General features: G+C 44.4%; 1 protein-coding gene across 1 annotated transcript in view; it reads left to right on the top strand.

Moving 5' to 3' along the window:
- EFCAB8 (EF-hand calcium binding domain 8) overlaps window positions 1–18035 on the top strand; it is a 38291-nt gene extending 20256 nt beyond the window's left edge. Inside the window, exons 14-27 of the mRNA XM_024215444.1 lie at window positions 1666–1803; window positions 3816–3923; window positions 4105–4332; window positions 4814–4884; window positions 5127–5331; window positions 7841–8095; window positions 8539–8682; window positions 8777–8998; window positions 9397–9558; window positions 12031–12199; window positions 14472–14604; window positions 15719–15923; window positions 17053–17151; window positions 17569–18035. Coding sequence (XP_024071212.1) covers window positions 1666–1803; window positions 3816–3923; window positions 4105–4332; window positions 4814–4884; window positions 5127–5331; window positions 7841–8095; window positions 8539–8682; window positions 8777–8998; window positions 9397–9558; window positions 12031–12199; window positions 14472–14604; window positions 15719–15923; window positions 17053–17151; window positions 17569–17775 — 2346 coding nt within the window. The 3' untranslated portion in view covers window positions 17776–18035. The remainder of the gene's footprint in view (window positions 1–1665; window positions 1804–3815; window positions 3924–4104; window positions 4333–4813; window positions 4885–5126; window positions 5332–7840; window positions 8096–8538; window positions 8683–8776; window positions 8999–9396; window positions 9559–12030; window positions 12200–14471; window positions 14605–15718; window positions 15924–17052; window positions 17152–17568) is intronic.
- The last annotated feature ends 1327 nt before the right edge of the window (window positions 18036–19362 follow it).

Here is a 19362-nt window from a genome sequence, read left to right as displayed (position 1 = left end):
CGATCCAATCCTCCGCTCCCTGTCCCTTGACTCGCCGCGCTCCCTGCCCCACTCCAGCTCACCTCCGCTCCGGCTCTGCCCGCTCCCCTGAGCCCGCAGCCGCCCCACTTCTCTGCCCCCCCTCCCCGCAGGCTTGCCTCGAATCAGCTGTTCGCGCGGCAAGCCTGGGAGGGAGGGGGCGAGAAGCGAAGCGGAGCGGCGTGGCTGCGTGCTCAAGGCAGCAGGCAGAGGCGGAGCGGAAGTGAGCTGGGGCCGGGAGCGGTTCCCCTGCGCCCCCCCGGGTTACCTGCCGTGGGCAGCCCTCCCTGTGCCCCCCTGCGCCAGCTCACCTCCACTCTGCCACCTCCCCTGAGCGCTCCGCTTCTCCCCCCTCCCTCCCTCCCAGGCTTGCCGCTCAAAAGTCTGGGAGGGAGGGGGGTGGAGGGGCAAAGCAGCGCGCCCGAGGGAGGAGGCGGGGCCTGGGATTTGGGGAAAGGATTGGAATGGGGGCCGGGAAGGGGCGGAGCCAGGAGCGGGCGGGGGGGGGGCACGAGCTAAAGTTGGAGCCTATGCCCCGCGCAGCGCTGCCGGCGTGCTGAAGCTGCAGGGGAGGGGCTTTTGCTGCCGGAGAGGCCCCAAGTGAGCGGCTCAATCCGGCACGGCTGCCCTGTCAGCCACTTTTGGGTCTTTAAATAGCCGTCCGGGGGGAAATCCCGGACATTTTTAGCTTTTTTACAAATTCCCCCCGGACGGCTATTTAAAGACCAAAAAGCCGGACATGTCCGGGGAATCCCCGACGTATGGTAACCTTAGAGAGGAGCCTTTGGTGTAATTAGCGCATGCTCTTCAAAAAGAGGTTAAACATTGGTGAAACTGGCTTCGCTGAATAGAAAACTACATCTTTGCATTCTCTGTAGGCCAGGAGCAGGCGACTGAGGGGCACCAGAATCAGTCAGTCAAATATTATAGCTGCCATGATCCTGGGAAGCTCCCACATCTGTTTAGTTAGGGGCTCCCAAAGCATGAAAATGCGGTTTGCTCCCCCTTGCCTTCCTCTGGCCCTGTTTGTCTTAACCCCATCAAAACCTAGAGCGAAGCAGTAACACTGTTCAGTCCCTGGCCGTCTTCCGTGATGCCGTTCTACCTTTGTTTGTAGCTCCATCTTGAGTAGATGTCGGGTACAAAGAGCCTTTTTTATTGTGTCCTTGTCTGTTGTGCTCAGCTCACTAACATTGGTGGGAGGAAGAACCAGGGCAGTAGAAAAGGCTCAAATATTAAGATTTTAGCTTTAGCTTTGAATCTCCTTGTAGGTTGTGGGTTTGAATCAACCCCCCCAAGCATTCCATTCATATAGCTTGTATTGTGATTTAAAGCTAGTGCAGCGTCATACTTTAGTACAGCCTTCTCTGGAATTCTGCAAACAAAACAAAAATTTCCCGGAGAATGTTGATATTTGGTTTCCTTGGGGAAGGCGGCGTCTATCTGGTAGGTCCTTTGCCTCCATTCCTGGGCTATTGCAGGGAACACAACTCTACATTGGGATTGTGCATGTGTTTGGATATTGGCCTGAGCATATGGGAAGCATTTATTTCCTCTGGGTTGAGCTGCTAAACAGCATGAACTCTCTAATGTGCTCACAAATGCCTTAATCCCTTTGACTTCTGGTTTCTTTCCTGCATCCTTCAGAATATCCGTGTTTGGGATTTGCTGGATCACTTTTGTCTCCAGTCCATTCCTGGCAGGAGTATCTCATTAGGAAATTGCTCGATTGTTGATGCCTATTACAGCGCGTTAAACAATATGCTTATCTGCACCACCTTCTCCGTGAGTTAGTTATTTTACCTTTTAACAGAAGACATAATGTACCCTTTTCTTTCACAAAAGGGAAAAACATATTTTTGGGATGACATCTCTCCTTTCTTTGCTCATCTTTCTAGCAGACATCAGTGAGTGCTTAATTTTTGACCAAAGTTCTTATTGATTTAAATTCACTCTTGTGCAAAGGGCCAACACGACTCTTATGCACCATTTAAACCTTTAGGGCCTACGTGGGACCGGGGCTGGGTAGGAAATGTCTTTCCCAACCTGGAAATGTTTTTGAGAGTTTGAAAATTTTTACCATCAGAATGAGAATGGAAGATTGAAATCTTGACTGTAAACAAATAAAAAAACTGAAACCACATCTCTGTTGGAGCCGGGAGGTCTGGTTCCCAGCTTGCATCGACATACCTGTGCTAGTTCTGCTCGAGCGAGCACCCAAAAATAGCGCTGTAGTTGGAGGTAGCGTGGGGGCTACTTGCTCAAGTACAACTCCAGGGAGCCTGAGATGCTGCCTGTGCTATCCTGGCTTGGGAGCAGAACTAGTGCAGGTTTTTGTACACAAGCAAGGAATCCCACCTCCCAGCTCAAATGTAGATGTAGCGTAAGTTCTTGGTTTGGGTCAATTGAAGTGTTTTTTGTTTTGATAATTTTGGAATGTCTGATTTTGGCCCTTTTTTCTTTTTTAAACTTTTTCAGTCTAACTAGCTTAAGTTTCAAAATGAAAATTTGTTTTGAACCGCAAAACCAGTATTTTTCTTTTTGAAAATGTTAAAATGAAATGTTTCAACTATTTTTCAAAGTGTTTTTTTTCCTCTACATTTTGTTGAGTTGGGAAATTTGCTGAAGCAGACCCCATTTCACCAGCAGGTTGTGTTTCACCAAATTGATATTTTTGCTGAAAAACAATTAATCAAAAAATCCTAACCAGTCCTGCATGGGGTGAATGTCTACACACTGAGACACAGCATGGCCTAGTGGAGACAGACTCAGGAGCACATATTTTTTAGTTTCATTTCTGCCACTGGCTTGCTGTATGGCCTAGTGGAGGTCAACTAACTTCCGCCTCTGTACTCATCTGCAAAACTGGGACAGTAATATTCTTTAGCTACCTCACACGGATATTGTAAACAAGATTTTGACTGAAATTCTCACCTTATTCATGTGAACAGAGCAGAGCGTCAGTGGGACTGCTCGCATTAGTTAGGGGGGCAGGATTTGGCCCTCTGTTGGGGTCTGATCCTGCAGAGTTCTGAGTGCTTCTCGTAGGGTGCCATTAGTTCCTATTGAAGTCAATGGGAACTGCGTGAACACAGCACTTTGCAAGGTTCTGCCCATAAGTGTTTTTACAGTGCTTTGATGACATAAAGTGCTAAATACGGTCAGTGATACATGGTGGTGGTATTAGTAAATGCTGGATTTTTATTCAGTAGGAGGTTCGGAATAGAGATGCAGATATTTGCTGACCATGTTTGTGGATCGTGGATGGACGCAGATCCAAATTCTATATCTGGAGCCCTGCAGATCTGCGTATATCTGTGGACCATCTTTGCGGATCAGAGGCGGATACAAATGTTGTATCCACGCAGGGCTCTGCAGACCAACTGCTGCTCTGACATCAGTTCCAGATATCCCACCATAAAAGAAGGAATATCTGGATGTAACCTAACATTCCTTCCAGTGTATCTGCAGGAGGATGGTCATCCTGAAAAACTAATATAGTCTGGGTATTTCAATGGACTGAAGTGGCACTTTGGTATCAGTAACACAGCAATGCAGATGTTCTTGAGGTCCTGGCTTATTTTTCCTTGGGAGGTATAGTAATATTGAGGGGCTATCTTTGCTGATGGTTTCCCTGTTCTTGAAGCATCTAGATACCTTTAGTCCATGTTCCATTCACTGCCTAGAGGTGGTAGCTCTGATTCATATCATTCATCTTCTATTCAAATCCTGATAGTTCTTTTTGCAGAAATGTTTGTTTTTGCATCTTATGGTTTTTTAAATCTATTTCAATCCAGATTGGAATTTTCTATGGAGAGGTAGAATTCATGGAAACCATTAACTCAGAAGTCACGTCCCATGACCAGCCGCTATGTACAGCCCTGTATAACAGGAACTTCAAACAGGTGAGTGTCAGGATTATAAACTGTCTTAATATCTGTGGTCACTAATAAACTGCTGTAATGACATATCAATGTCTAATGCACTGATCTGTTTTCCCCCCCCCCCCCATTATACCTTATGACCTAGAAATGCTGAGAGCTTGATAGATTGACAATATGTACTTCGTCATGGTGGTCTATACAGGTGGTGAGTGGTTGCCATCGTGGGATGGTCAGAGTTTGGGATATCATGACTGGGCAAAAGATGATGCAGTTTACGACCTCCGACGGCAAGCACACTGAAATAACAGCAATGGCTTTTGATGGGCCGGAGAGACGCCTCATCACTGCTTTGAAAGATGGGACGATCAAGTTCTGGAACTTCAACAATGGGGCCTGTCTGCTTGAGATGCCTCACTTGGATAAAACAGAGGTCAGCACCTCGTGAAAGAAGAGAGATGTGTTTTATCAGTGCTTGTCACATGCATCTCTCCTCTGTCCCAGCCTGGAGTAGAAGCACCATTTCATTATGCTCTGATTCAGATTGCCAGGAAGCAGGGGGTGGTGCTATCATAGTGTTTTTTTGTCCTAGGATAAATAAGCGGGAGAAAACTGATAAAATGAAATACCAGTAACAGTTTTACTTGGAAAGGTGGCCCTTTCAGGGCCAGACTTTCAAAGTGTCTGTAAAAACCCTGAAAACATTGCAGAGGCATCCATTGTGCATATAAAACCTGCCTTCCTCCATGCAGTTTGACCAAGTGTGACAGCAGTGATGGGTAATTTGATGCACAATTATCTGATTTGTGCAAATTTTGCACAAATGGAGAAGTGTGGATTTTGCATATGTGAGCAGATGTTTTTCAGGCAATTACTAGTTATACCTTAGCATTGTTTCTGTCTCTTTCCCGTAGATCAGTGGAATTCTGTATATCAATCTAAAGATATATGTGACTGGCTGGAGTAAAAGAGTTACATGGTACCTGTAAGTAGGAAGTGGGCGGGGATTACATGATCCCATGTACAAATGTATTTCCTTGGTTCCCATTGCTGGCTCGTTCTCTCTAACCCTGCTGTGTACCAAATGTCTCCTTAAACATACCAATGTCTAAAAGGTGAAGCGGATTATGGTCTTGAGAGGGATTTGTTGTACTTTACAGTCCACTTCCTTCTAACTTCATTAAATACACTGTTCTTCCTGGATGACTGTTTGATCTTGCTCACCAGAGATGTTAAAGAAGATGAGGTAATTGAATACAAACACTGGAAATCCTACCACTCAGAGGACATCTTATCTATCGCCAAATATAACCGTCAACTCTTGGCTACTGCCTCCTGCGATGGAGATGTAGTGATCTGGAGTACAGACTCGGGACAGGCACTCTGCAGGTTTAACGCATCCCAGAGTCCTTTGACCCTTATGCCAAACAGGGTAAGTTCAAGAACAGCTGCCCAGCTCTGTTTCCTACACAGTTCAGTGCTTCAGTTTGTTAAATGTGCCTTCTGATTACTGTTAAATTGAGGGGATGTGTGCACCACATTCTAACAGCTAATCAGATTGCTCTGTCGCTACATACAAAATGGTGGGATCTAAATTAGTTGTTACCACTCAAGACCTTGGCGTCATCGTGGATAGTTCTCTGAAATGATCTGCTGTTCGTGCAGCAGCAGTCAAAGAAGCGAACAATGTTCGGAACCTATAGGAAAGGGATAGATCGTAAGACAGAAAATATCATAATGGCACTATTATAAATCCATGGTTGATCCACACCTTAAATAGTCCATGCAGTTCTAGTCGCCTCATCTCAAAAAAGATATATTAGAATTGGAAGAAGTACAAAGGAGGGTAACAAAAATGCTTCCAAGTGAGGAGAGATTAATAAGACTGGGACTGTTCAGTTTGGAAAAGATGCAACTAAGCGGGGATATGATAGAGGTCTATAAAATCATGAATGGTATGGAGAGAGTGAATAAGGAAGTGTTATTTACTCCTTTATATAACACAAGAACCAGGGGTCACCCAATGAAATTAATAGGCAGCATGTTTAAAACAAACAAAAGGAAGTTTTTTGTCACACAACACACAGTCCACCTGTGGAAGTCGTTAAAGGGATGTTGTGAAGGCCGAAAGTATAACTGGGTTCAAAAAGAATTATAGACTTTAAAGCCAGAAGGGACCATCATGATCATCTCGTCTGACCTGTGCTTTGCAGGCCTCGCCCACCCCACTCCTGAAATAGAGCCATAGCTTTTGGCTGAGTTACTGAAGTCCTCAAATCATGATTTAAAGACTTCAAGTTACAGAGGATCCACTGTTGGCACTAATTTAAATCTGCAAGTGACCCATGCCCCATGTTGCAGAGGAAGGCAAAAATTCCCAAGGTCTCAGCCACTCTGTTCATGGATAAATTCACCGACGATAGGTCCATCAATGGCTATTTGCCAAGATGGTCATGGACAGAACCCCATGCTCTGGGTATCTCTATTCCTCTGACTACCAGAAGCTGGGCCTAGAGGACAGCGGGTGGATCACTAGATAAATTGCTCTGTTCTGTTCATTCCCTCTGAAGCACCTGGCATTGGCCACTGTCAGAAGACAGGATAGTGGGGTAGAAGGACCATTGCTCTGACCCAGTATGGCCGTTCTTGTGTTCTTATGATTTACAGTTAGAAAATATATTTTTATTTTAAAAAAAGTTTAATTTGTTGCTCACTAAAATGAGGTACTGATGATAGCTGGAGCCAGGCTGTGCGCCTTTAGTTCTACGAATGTTCTGCAATCCTGAGTTATAATGTCCCTGCTCGTCCACTCCTGGGCATTTCCCGAATGGGGACGTGGAAATCTGATGAGTTTTACAGTTGTTTTGTGCTAGTGGACAGATGTCCTCTACACGCTAAGTTGGGAGTGATGGACAAGTTATCCAAATAAAATTATGAATATTAATAATACTCCAGCCAATCAGAAACAAGATATTTAAAGTACAGTCAATTGTGTTTTTAATAAATATCTTGGTTTCTAGTTGGTTTAGGCACAAGACAAGTCTGTTCCTGTCCACGTCAGAGCGTGCACACCTTGTTGAGACAGCAGCTGTCCTATCACTGGAGGAAATTGAAATTGTGGAGTCACTTGATGGTTCATTTGCATGTCAGTAGCCAGAATTCTGTTTTAGCTCTTACAGAACAGAACTAGCACACTGGGGGACAGAGCATAGATTTGTGTGGTGCTTTGTAAGTGCATCATGTTTTTATAGAATCATAGAACTCGAGAGGTCATCTAGTCCAGTCCCCTGCACTCATGGCAGGACTATATTAGACCATTCCCGACAGGGGTTTGTCCAACCTGCTCCTAAAAATCTCCAATGATGGAGATTCCACAACCTTCCTAGGCAATTTATTCCAGTGCTTAACCACCCTGACAGGAAGTTTTTCCTAATGTCCAACCTAAACCTCCCCTGCTGCAATTTAAGTCCATTGCTCCTTGTCCTATCCTCAGAGGTTAAGAACAACAATTTTTCTCCCTCCTCCTTTTGTTCCAATGCTTTACAAGGCTGGATTGTGGGAAGCTTTGACCACTGTGAACCTCCAGATCTTGTATTGAAAATATATTGCATTGGTATTTGTTCCACAAGTTAAAGGCTCATCCTCCGTTCACTGAAGTCACAGACGTTATGAATGGGAGATAGATCAGACCCTAATTTAGTCATACTGGCAGCTACTTCTCAATAGAAACAGGGATTCTACTTCTCCTTAAGCTACTGCAGCAGAAAAGTGATGTTGCTGGCCAGAATGGCTGGGTCTGCTTTGCAAGTGAAGAACCCATTGCCTCTTCAGTAATTCAGTCCAGCAGATGGGATGAGCTATAGCAGTTTGAAGAAGGAAGATGGGAAAAGTCTCAAGGGACCGTTTCACACTGAAATGCAGTTTTTGTTCCCATTGCTTAGGTGTTTACTGAGAGTAAGGAAGATCCCAGCAGAGGAAATATCCCAAAGAAGCCATCAGTATCCGTAAAGCTCAGCTGTTATGCAGAGTCTGGGAAAAAGCGCTGGGCAGACTCGAGGACTAGCTTGGCAACTAGGCTTTCAACTACCGAGAAGCCTTCCGTTTCCTTTTTTGGCCAATGCAGAAATTTGGCTCCTGCTCCATCTGTTATAAGACCGTCCAGAGAAAAGCAACTGGATGAAGCTACAAGGCAGCAGGTGTGGTTCTGTGAAAGCTCTTGTGATTTAGGCTAAACTTACAACAATCGCTGGCTTGTTCCAAGCTGGGGTGAAGACATGTCCCAGCATAAGCATTGCTGTCTTTTACACAGTGAACCCTGCCCTAAACAACAAATGGTGAAAATTCAAGGTGGTTTCCTGGTACTCTTGCTTTTTTTTTCCACCCGCCACCCTCTGCCACATGTTTCTTACCCAGCTCTCTGCTTCTTTTGGCCCTTACTCACCTCCGTAAGAGGGTCTCAGGACCTGGCCTTATAACAGAGAACTTCTTGTAGTTAAGGTTGAAAGAAATATTGGCCCCTCAAAAAAGCACTGTCTTGTCTTACCACCCTGCAGAGTCTGTTGTCAAGAAGAGCAGAACCTAATCGGCCTCCAATGTAAGGCCTGGCTAAAGGTATGTGGTGGTGTTTTTGATTCTGTAGGCAGTCCAGCCTCCAGGAGGGGAAAATACTGACATAGAAAGTGATTCTCCCAAAGACCAAGATGCTGCTGAAACCAGCACCCAAGAGCAAACCTATCCAAATTGGCAGGAAGAGTTGAAGGGCCTCCCAGCTGCTGTAGAAAAGGTTAGACGTCTACATTTCTCTCTGACCTACCCAGCAATCCGAGTGGATGTGAGAGTGGACAGGGCATGTGTTGCTATGGCTTTCTCTTTTGCAGATACTTTTCCTGGAGACACGTGAGCAGTCTCCTGACACAGCCATTTTGCTAACCAGCTCTGCAGGTGGCTACATCTATGCCTGGTCAGTCAGTAGTGAAGGGGGGATGTTGGGCAAATTTCAGGCAGTACATGGTGATGATGTAAATGCAGTAGTCGGTACCATGTCCACGGATCCAGAGGACTTCATCTTGTTGACTGGAGATTCCCTAGGTTATATTAAGGTGATTGTTTTATGATGTCTGAAAAACAGCCTCTTTGAAAGTCTGACTTTGAAGATAAGAAGTAAAGTCATAGGATTTGTAACTTGTCTGCTGTTCAAAACAGACCAAACAGCTTGTTCCATTTGAAAGGCTTGGAAAGTAATGAGCTGTGTGAAAACTTGAGACCTTAATTTAAAACCCAGTGAATGAACAAACAAAGCTGGAGAGCAAATGGGACTATCTTTTGTCCCTAGAGATGTCAGAAGAGTGAAAACTGGAGGATGAGTTATGTGCACCACTCATACTATGGTGAATGGGAGCGGTGTGACTGGTCACTTCCTAGCCAGTTTCAGGGGAATGTGCAACTTGGTGTTTTTGTAAATGAAAATTAAAAAGTTACTAACAAAGTCTCTCCTTAGATCTGGGATATCGAGAATTACTGCAAATCAAAAGAGGTAAAGAAAGTTTCCAGGGCAGGAAAGACAGAAACATCTCGTAGAAATGAGAACATGTTTCGTCACCTAATCCCAAAATACTGTAGAGTTCCTGCCAGAAAAAATCCATCGATGGAAACTAATGAGGTAGTGCATTGCAGAATCTGTACTGTAAAGAGTTTATACATTATATTAATTAGCAGTGGCATAGCCTTGTTTCCTTTAAGCTCTCCTCATCACATTCAGGGTGGGGTTGGCATTTCAGATTTTTTGTAATGGACTGAATTTTCTGTGGGCCTCTAAGATGTCCCTGCATAATAAATAGGACTTGTGCTCCTAAATCATGTAGGTGCTTTCGAAAATACCCTCCCTATATTCACAAATATTGCCCATGCATTTTTAGGAGCTTATTGGAAGTATGACTGTCAAGCTGTCTGAAGTGGCGCTCAAGCATGAGTACCAGCCTCAGGGCAGACTGTGTAGAAGCAAGGCACAAATCCCAAACGGGTTGTGAGTTCTATACTTAGATTTCACCAACCACATATCAAGTGTGAACTCCTCAAGCACTTATAACAGGCTTAACATGGAGTCAGACAGTCACCTTGGGTACTCCGATCTATCTTGCCACCCAGGTAAACTTGCCTTTGTGTGATAGATGCTCCCTTACACCAAAAATCACAACTTCCCATCCCAAAGGACCAAGTACTTACCCCAGATCAGCTGCACTTTAGATCCTACACCAAAGTCAATGCTTGTAGCCAATCCTATAATAAATTAACTAAAGATTTATTAACTAAGAAAAAGAAATGAGTTATTTACAAAGTTAAAGCAGATAAACACATACGAATGAGTCAGTCTTAGGTTCCAGAAGGCAATGGAAGCTGCTGTAATATGCAAGCTCTATAAGCCCTCTAGGGCTAACCCAGGCAAAAAGGCTGGGGATCCCTTGCTTATGCTTAGAAATCTTTGCCTCTCAGAGTTCAAGCGACACAGATATCAATTTCTTCTTGGTGGATTTTTATTGCCTTCCTCCCAGAGTTCAAGCTGATGGGACGAGTGCTTGTGCACATCTCCTCTTTGTGAGTGTGGGGGGAGCAATTAGCCAAGTCTTCTGTCCCCTGATTTTCCACAATGGCTTGTCTGGTGTCTATAGTCCTTCTTTTGTTGGGCAGGAGATGACACCCCTTGTGGCAAACTAGTATTTCACACTTGGTAATACTTCTCTCCTGACTGTGAGGGTTTACACGTTCAGAGTAAACACTTAAATACTACCTTATAACCTGGGATACAGACATTATAAGTGAGATTAATGAAGGCAGCAACTCACTAGAGTTTATGAAATGCTTAACACTAAACACATTTTTATAAATCTGATACCTATTTTAACAATACTAACACACAGGTGAGTCAGACTGGCTTCCAGCTCTGCATTTGTCATTGTACAGTGAGGCCTACGGGCCTTGATGTGAGCGGGCACCTGGTCTGCCAGTGTCAGTGACCACCTCTTGAAATACTTAGTAGATTAACTAAGCTATGTGGATTGGTCTCATTGCTTTTGGGAAGGTATCAATAGACGTGCTGATGCATGACATTATTTTCAATATAAATATCAGGATTATTTTTCTTTCTGGAGTGACATTATGAAAACATACCTTTCTCCTCACCCTTGGAGGTAACCTGCACTAAATTCACACCACCTCTATGAGGAAGGGAGGAGTTTCTTCAGCCCTTCCTGGCTCAGCGAGATGTGATTTCATAGCAAGAGGGAAAAACAAATACACTTGCCTTCTTTGAATTGAGAAATATGGGCCAAGAGGATCCTGACTTTGTAGACTCCCTAGTGTTGTACTGGATACAACCGCTGGAATTGATATGCAAACTAGATACAATCAATTTAGGATTGAATAAGGACTGGCAATAGCTGAGCCATTACAAACATTGAATCTATCTCCCCTTGTAAGTATTCTCACACTTCTTATCAAACTGTCTGTACTGGGCTATCTTGATTATCACTTCAAAAGTTTTTTTTCTCTTACTTAATTGGCCTCTCAGAGTTGGTAAGACAACTCCCACCTGTTCATGCTCTCTGTATGTGTGTATATATATCTCCTCAATATATGTTCCATTCTATATGCATCCGAAGAAGTGGGCTGTAGCCTACGAAAGCTTATGCTCTAATAAATTTATTAGTCTCTAAGGTGCCACAAGTACTCCTGTTCTTTTTGCGGATACAGACTAACACGGCTGCTACTCTGAAACCCATTAGGAGATTCCCAGTGGAATTGGGATAAAAAAGGAAGACTTTGCCAGCTGATGCATACTGCTATCAAGATAGTTACAGATTATGGTTGAAAAGGTGTCAGAACTATCGAACCCTACTGGCTTTATACCGTTATCATTGCTGTCCACAAACCGGAAGGGATGAAAATTTGTTTCTTGGTAGATTACATTCTTATGGTATTTAAATACCATGGTGATAACGGCCATAAAAATAGCTTAGATAAGGAGTGGAGATGATTTATAGATTATAAAGGTTTGTGTCATGTTTAAACTAAGCTGTTGACCTTCTCCCAAGTGAGCATCTTCACAAATTAATTTCTCATGGCATCTGTTCTGCAGGTCCTGGATGGCTGGAGTACCACCCTCGTCCCCCCAGATCTTCTGAGCTCTTGGAGGGGTCATCTGAAGAATGTATCCCACATTGTGTATGTGGAAAAGCTCAGACTGATTGTCACGTCCAGCTATGACTGCAACGTCAAACTCTGGATGCTCTCAGGCAGGCACATAGGTACAATTGTTTGGAATGCTAAAGCCATTCATACCAGCTGGTGTTTTCTAGAGATCCACCTTGGTTATGAGACAGAAGAGACAAATAGACGTGTCACTTTTGCTGTCTTGCTAGATAAAACTGGCTTCCTAACTTAAGTGCAATTTGTTAACTCAAAAGGATTTTTATTTGGGTAGGATGGCTGGCTCTCAGCTCAGTCTAATTGGACCACAGCTGACCCCACCAAAAATGACATCCTTAGAAATATTCTGAGCCCATCAATGCAGTTTTGGTTATAATGTGAGGAAAGTGCTGCGGAAGGGAAAGTGTCAGCCAACTCTCGCCAAAGACTATGAAACTACAAGGATGTCGCCTCATGGCTCAGGACCCAGCTGAAAATTTTCAGGGAGAACACTGCACATAAGAATGGCCAAACTGGGTCAGATCAAAGGTCCAGCTAGCCCAGTGTCATGTCTTCTGACAGTGGCCGATGCCAGGTGCCCTAGAGGGAATGAACCTTGGGCTGAGCTACCAATGCCCAGCTACTGCCTGAAGCCATCCTAGGCATAATGCCATTTCTTACTAAAATGTTAAAGATAAACTTGTGACAGCCCTTGGGAAGGTAAGGTTGGTCTATAGTACAGGCTTGACTGGGAGCCCCCATGTTGTGGAAATGACGCCAGCTGTGTACAGAATTGCAGATAAGAGAAATGATGCCATACAATTCCCATTTCTAGGATTTCCCCCTTTTCTGTAAAGTTTACTTTAAAAGAGAGAGAAAATTTCAATCCAATTTGTCAATTTTTTAAAAAACAATCTCAATAATAAGAAAATTATTTTGGTAACCGTTCTCATTCAAGTTAGCCATGGTTATCAGGAAGCTGGGGGTAGGTGACTCTGATGTCATGCCATTTCCATTAGACAGAGGTCTGCCCCAAACACTCAGGGCCAGATACCGCCCCATGTGAAGGTCCCTTCTCACTGCCCTGGTGGTGGAATGGGGCTATAAAGCTTCCCAAACTGTGCTGCTGATGTGGCTAGCTGGCTCTACACTACCCCCAGAGAGCAAAGGGCTTATCAGGAGCATGCCCATGGCAGGGGATGGTCATAGAATCATAGAATATCAGGGTTGGAAGGGACCTCAAGAGGTCATCTAGTCCAACCCCCCTGCTCAAAGCAGGACCAATCCCCAGACAGATTTTTGCCCCAGATCCCTAAATGGCCCCCTCAAGGACTGAACTCTCAACCCTGGGTTTAGCAAGCCAATGCTCAAACCACTGAGCTATCCCTCCCCCTAAACTGGTGTGGGATGCTGTTGTTTGTTAGTAATATGGTAGCAGCTAGCGGCGCTAACTGAAATGGGTCCCCGTTGTGCCACATGGAGAGGGGCCCGGCCCCAAAGAGCTTAAACCTAAACAGAGAGGAGAGGGTGAGTTTGTGGCCCAAGTGCGGCTGCGCTCTAGTGATCTCTGGCTGGCACGATGGCTCTCCTATAGTTCAGGCGGTCGGGGGCTGTTCTTTAGGGCTCAGGCCTGGACGGTTCGGAGTGCTCTCACTTCCTGTTGGTTTCAGTGGGAATGGAGAGTGCTCCTCTCTTCAGCGGGGCCCTGAGAGTTCTGTCCCGGCGATGGCCCTGGAGCCAGGCTGTGGTGTGTAGGGCTGGCCAGAAACCAAGGTCCCATTTTGTGGAAAACTTTGAGGTTTCACAATCAGTTTTTGTTCCACTTCAGAACAAAACGAAGGCCTTTCGCTGTGTTTCGTGATCAAATGAGAGCGATCCACCCTGGAGTAGCCGATAGCTCAGTGCCCAGGGCACTCCCCTGGGATGTGGGAGACTCAGGTCAAGTCTGAACCATTGCAAAGGGCTATTCTGGGATGGGGGTGTGTCTGTCTGTGTGTGTGTCTGTCTCTCTCTCTTCCCCTCCCCTTCTGGCTTTGACTGGAAATTCCATCCTGGATCTGAGAAATCTTCCCGATGAAAGTTTAGTCAAAGCCAGTAAGTTTCCATGGAAAGCTTCAGTTCTGATGAACTGGCATATTCTGAAGAAAAACGTTTTGTCGATAAATTTCCCCCCAGCTCTAGTGATCTGTAGCATAGCGACAACCATAAAGTCCTGGGTTTATCATCCGTTTCACTTGCAAAAACCTTCCTTTCTGCAGAGATGGGGACTCGCCAGCCGTTCCAAAGGCAAACGAGTGAGAGGTTTGCTTGTAGGCAGGTGTTAATTGCTGTGTCTGGGCTATCCATTCAGCCCCCATTCTGACCTTTCTTTTCTGCTGGTTTAAATGGCAGGGACCTTTGGGCAGTCGTTGTGGAACGTTGGGCTGCAGTATCTGAGGCCAGCTGAGGTGCCATCGGAAATCCGAAGAGTTGGTTCCACTCAAACCCTGAAAGTGCTCAATGAGGGCAAGTTCCCTCACTGGGAGTGAGTGAACTGGAATGAGTCTTTGAAGAGTCACATTTAAGCAAATGCCTTTCCAGCATGGAGGATAAATACGATCGCCTCTGTCCTTGTCCCGTGTGGTTTCAGTATGCTGGGGCAGTCTGTATCTGAACTCAAAATAATGGACAGGGATGGTTAAAGGAAGTGATAAACTCATTCATTTTTTGTCAGCAGGGTGGGGGGTAAACCCAGTAGCTGCCATGATCTGTTACAAATCTCTGTTCAGCAAGTGTTCAATCTCTTTCTCCACGGTTCGAAGTTGAATTTTTAGGGCTGTCTCTCCTGGATTGTGTTTACACTAGCACTTTTGTCAGTAAAACCACACCCCTGATGGACACAAGTTTCACCAACAAAAGTGCCGGTGTGGAGCGTCTCCTGCCAATATAGCTACCACCACTTGATGGGGGGGTGGTTTAATTATGCTGACAGGTGAGCTCTCTCCCATCAGCATACATGGGAGACCTTACAACAGCACCGCTGCAGTGGTACAGCTGTAAAATCTGTAGTGTAGACATGGCTTTGGACTCTTTGGGGTCTGTAATATTTAGACTTGAGAAAATTCAATCAATTTTTCCGTTCCCAAAGGTTCCGTTCACAAGAAAAATGTATGGAGCCTTCTCTAAAGCACCTGATGCTTCTGTGTTTCTAGGGCTGCTCTGAGAAGATTTGTTCTATGTCTGATTGGACACTAAATGCCATAGGTCTAGTCCTGTCCTCACATACACCCATCAACTCTGATTGAAACCACTGAGAGTAGTGAGGGCAGAGCTGGGCCTCAGGAGAGCAGCCAGTGTTAGAAGCAGAAGTGCCGAGTCCCACCACGAACTAGGAATTGCAGAGAGCTGAGAAAATGATAGATAAGAGGGCTGGGAGGGGCGAATGGGAAATGATGCTGACTTTTTCTGAACCCAAAAAGTCCAGTTCAAGTCCTCTTACTTTATCCTAATTATTTTGCTTAGTCTTAATACGGCGTCTGCTTTAAATATTTCCTAGTTCAGTGAGTAGGCTGGGCTCCATTCTGCTGCATTAGGGAAGAGGGGAAAGACTATTAGTTTGCTGTGGAAGTTTAATCCTCTCCTTATGCCTTTGTGCCCAGAGGTACTCGAAGCATTATGCACACGCTTAGCCAGCAGAGGAGGCAGCAGTCCATGATGACGAATTTATTGCCAGGAAAATCAGGCCTAATCTCAGATGTTAATCTGAACTTTCAAAAAATGATCCAGAAAGAGAAGCGACTCACCCGTTACATGGATGAACAAATTGAGGCTGAGTGGCACCAGTGGGAAGAGAAGGGGAAGCTGGTGAGGAAACCAGTATTGTTGTCTGACGTGCTGTTTAAAGGGGACAATGTACAGAGGGCTGGAGGAAGAATCCTGCAGAGGGAAACAAATTTAGTAAACTGCCTTCTTTTTAATAAAAACAGGGAGTCCGGTGGCACCTTAAAGACTAACAGATTTATTTGGGCATAAGCTTTGGTGGGTAAAAAACCCACTTCTTCAGATGCATGGAGTGAAAATTACAGATGCAGGCATATTACACTGACTCATGAAGAGAAGGGAGTTACCTCACAAGTGGAGAACCAGTGTTGACAGGGCCAATTCGATCAGGGTGGATGTAGTCCACTCCAATAATTGATGAGGAGGTGTCCATTTCAGGAGAGGCAAAGCTGCTTTTGTAGTGAGACAGCCACTCCCAGTCCCTATTCGAGCCCAAATTAATGGTGTTAAATTTGCAAATGAATTATAGTTCTGCAGTTTCTCTTTGAAGTCTGTTTCTGAAGGGTTTTTTTGTTCAAGTATGGCTACTTTTAAATCTGTTATAGAATGTCCAGGAAGATTAAAATGTTCTCCTGCTGGCTTTTGTATGTTACCATTCCTGATGTCCGATTTATGTCCATTTATTCTTTTACGTCGGGACTGTCCGGTTTGGCCAATGTACATGGCAGAGGGGCATTGCTGGCACATGATGGCATATATCACATTAGTAGATTTGCGGGTGAATGAGTCCCTGATGGTGTGGCTGATTTGGTTGGATCCTCTGATGGTGTCGCTAGAGTAGATATGGGGACAGAGTAGGCAATGAGGTTTGTAAGAGGGATTGGTTCCTGGGTTAGTGTTTCTGTGGTGTGGTGTGTAGTTGCTGGTGAGTATTTGCTTCAGGTTGGGGGGCTGTCTGTAAGCGAGGATTGGCCTGCCTCCCATGGTCTGTGAGAATGAGGGATTGTTTTCCAGGATAGGTTGTAGATCGTTGATGATGTGCTGGAGAGGTTTTAGCTGGGTGATGTATGTGATGACCAGTGGTGGTCTGTTGTTTTCCTTGTTGGGCCTGTCCTGTAGTAGGTGACTTCTGGGTACCCGTCTCGTCTTATTTTTGTGGCTGCAGACTAACACGGCTACCCCCTGATTCTTCTTTTTAATGTAATTATCACAGAAGAGTGAGATCCTGGGCTCCTTCTACAAGCAAAAAGTGAGGCGTCCTTTGTCTGAATTCCTCCCAGATGTAAAGGCCTGTGTTACCCACAAAGAGCAGGTTAGTTAATGTCTGTTCACTGGAAGCTACACCCTCAGGGCCTGAATGTCTGAGGGAGATGTCTTTCATCCTTGACAATGGAAAGGTGGTTTCAGATGTAGGCACTGCAGAGGAGAAGGATCTTGCACAAATGGTAAGATGGACGGGAGCAGAAAGGAGGCAAATGATAGGAATGTGAAAAGAATAGAAGTTGAGTAGAGACAGGCAGGACTTGGGATGGAGCAGAGGTTTTAAAGCAAGGCAGGCTATCTTTAGATCTTGAACAGGAGGCTGATGGTGGGGTTGTGGGGCAGTATAGTCATTTTTTTTTGTGCTACTGCTGCATTTTTTCCTTCTATGACTACTACAAAACAAGGCCTAAAAATGCAAAATAAGCCTCTAAAAATTTCCAAACAAGACTTCTTTTGTCTGGTCCAGCCCAGGGTCTATCACTGTATCCAGTATGCCGATCTGCAGGATGTCACTCCTCCTCCAGTTCCTGAGATGTTGGTAGAGATGCAACAATTTCAAGTAAACTTTAGGAGAAAATCAAGGTCAGGAAAAAGCTTATCTGCTGCCATTTCTCACAAACTAAATCTGAAAACCTGTCAACAAAGTAAACTGTCTTCACGCACAAAAGACTGAACTTTACTGAAAGAAGCTCATCTGGTCCTTTGAAATAGATTGACCTGCAACAGGAAAAAAATGTGTAGGATATGTGAAAAAACAAACTCTGTTTTCTTAACAGATGCTAGCATCTGTACAATATGTATGCATCATTTATAGTTTGTAATAGTCTTAGACATTCTAGCCATCTGTTTTTATAAGTATTAGAAACTATTTCTGAACAGGTAACGTATTTGAGAAAATGCTGGCTCTTGCAAATAAAGGTAACATTTATTTTATGTGCTAGCGTGGAGTTTAATGCACTGCATGTTTTTCTTAGGGAATGAGTCATGGAGCCTTGAAATGTTGCCAGTTGGAGTAATTCCAACTGTTAAATGCACCTTGTGGAAGAGGTGCAGGAAACCAGGATGGAATGTTTCACAGAGCTCTCAATACCAGAATGCAGCAGGCTTCATAAAAAAGTTAGGTTGGCAGCTTCTAGATACAGTACATGTCAATGGTAGAGTTGTCCTGGGTATGTAGGGAGGTGCCCTCTGCTCCCAACAGTTAATGTAATCTATAATCACGAGGAAAAAGTCTCAACTGTCATCATATGTCTAAAGTATTTAATACTAATACCTTCCCTGCAGCAGCTTTTCTAAGAGCTGTGTAAACTCTTACAACATCTCTGTAAGACAGGCAAGGGTTTCCATTTTCGAGATAGGTAGAGGGTAAGTGACTTGCCCAGTGCTGCAGTGGGCCAAAGGCAGAGTTGAGAATAGCCCCACCTTTTAGCCATTGGACAATGCTTTCCCTTACTTAATTAGCTCCTTCTACAAAGAAGTGTAATATTCTGCTGATGTTGACTAGGCAAAGTGATAAAAAAAAGCTTTGAAGGGATCTTTATGACTCAGGGAGCAGATGTCTCAGTGCATATAGGTGTAATGCAAGTGGTGTCCTCACTAAATCATGAGATAAAAATGTGGTTCAGTTGATAAAAACAGCTCTGGAATAAATCTGGTAAACAAAAGACTACAATGGGATATTGCTTCCATCTGGCGGATGACCTTTCTGTAATTCCTAAGGATACCAGGCTTCTTATCTGGTAATTATATTGAAGGACATCCCAGGGAACAGTTACGAAAACTTATAAAATGTGGCAGCTTCCACTACATCATCAATATACCCATCAGGTAAGTGTGACGGCTCGCTTGAAAAACCCTCAGTACTTGACTTGAACCTGAGACTCCTTTCGCATTTCCGGACTCAGCAGTGGGTAAACTCCTCCTCTCGGATATGACTATTCTCAAAGGCTGCTGGTGTGAGTTAACATTTGAAGGCTTCCGTTTTCTGTTGTAAGAAAGAAGGGATGAGATGATAAAAGGCTGTTGGTGGGGGGGAGGGGGTATTTTATTCTCTTCTTTGGTTTTTGGAGAGGCGTTATGCTGTGGAAGGAAATATCCAATGATGATAGATAGATAGTTAGATATAATAAAAAAACCCACCCTTAAAAAAATTTTTAATTGTTTATTTTTTAATCAGAGTCAAAAATGTGCAGGGCATGGGATATTGTAATGTACAGAGGCAAACACAAGTAGCTGATAGAACAATGCACGGGCCTTACGC

The sequence above is a fragment of the Terrapene carolina genome, unplaced genomic scaffold (genome assembly GCF_002925995.2).
Source record: "Terrapene carolina triunguis isolate 2854851 unplaced genomic scaffold, T_m_triunguis-2.0 Scaffold130, whole genome shotgun sequence".
NCBI lineage: Eukaryota > Metazoa > Chordata > Testudines > Emydidae > Terrapene > Terrapene triunguis.
The sequence above is the reverse complement of the archived record's forward strand: the minus strand, read 5'-3'. Positions and strand labels throughout refer to the sequence as shown.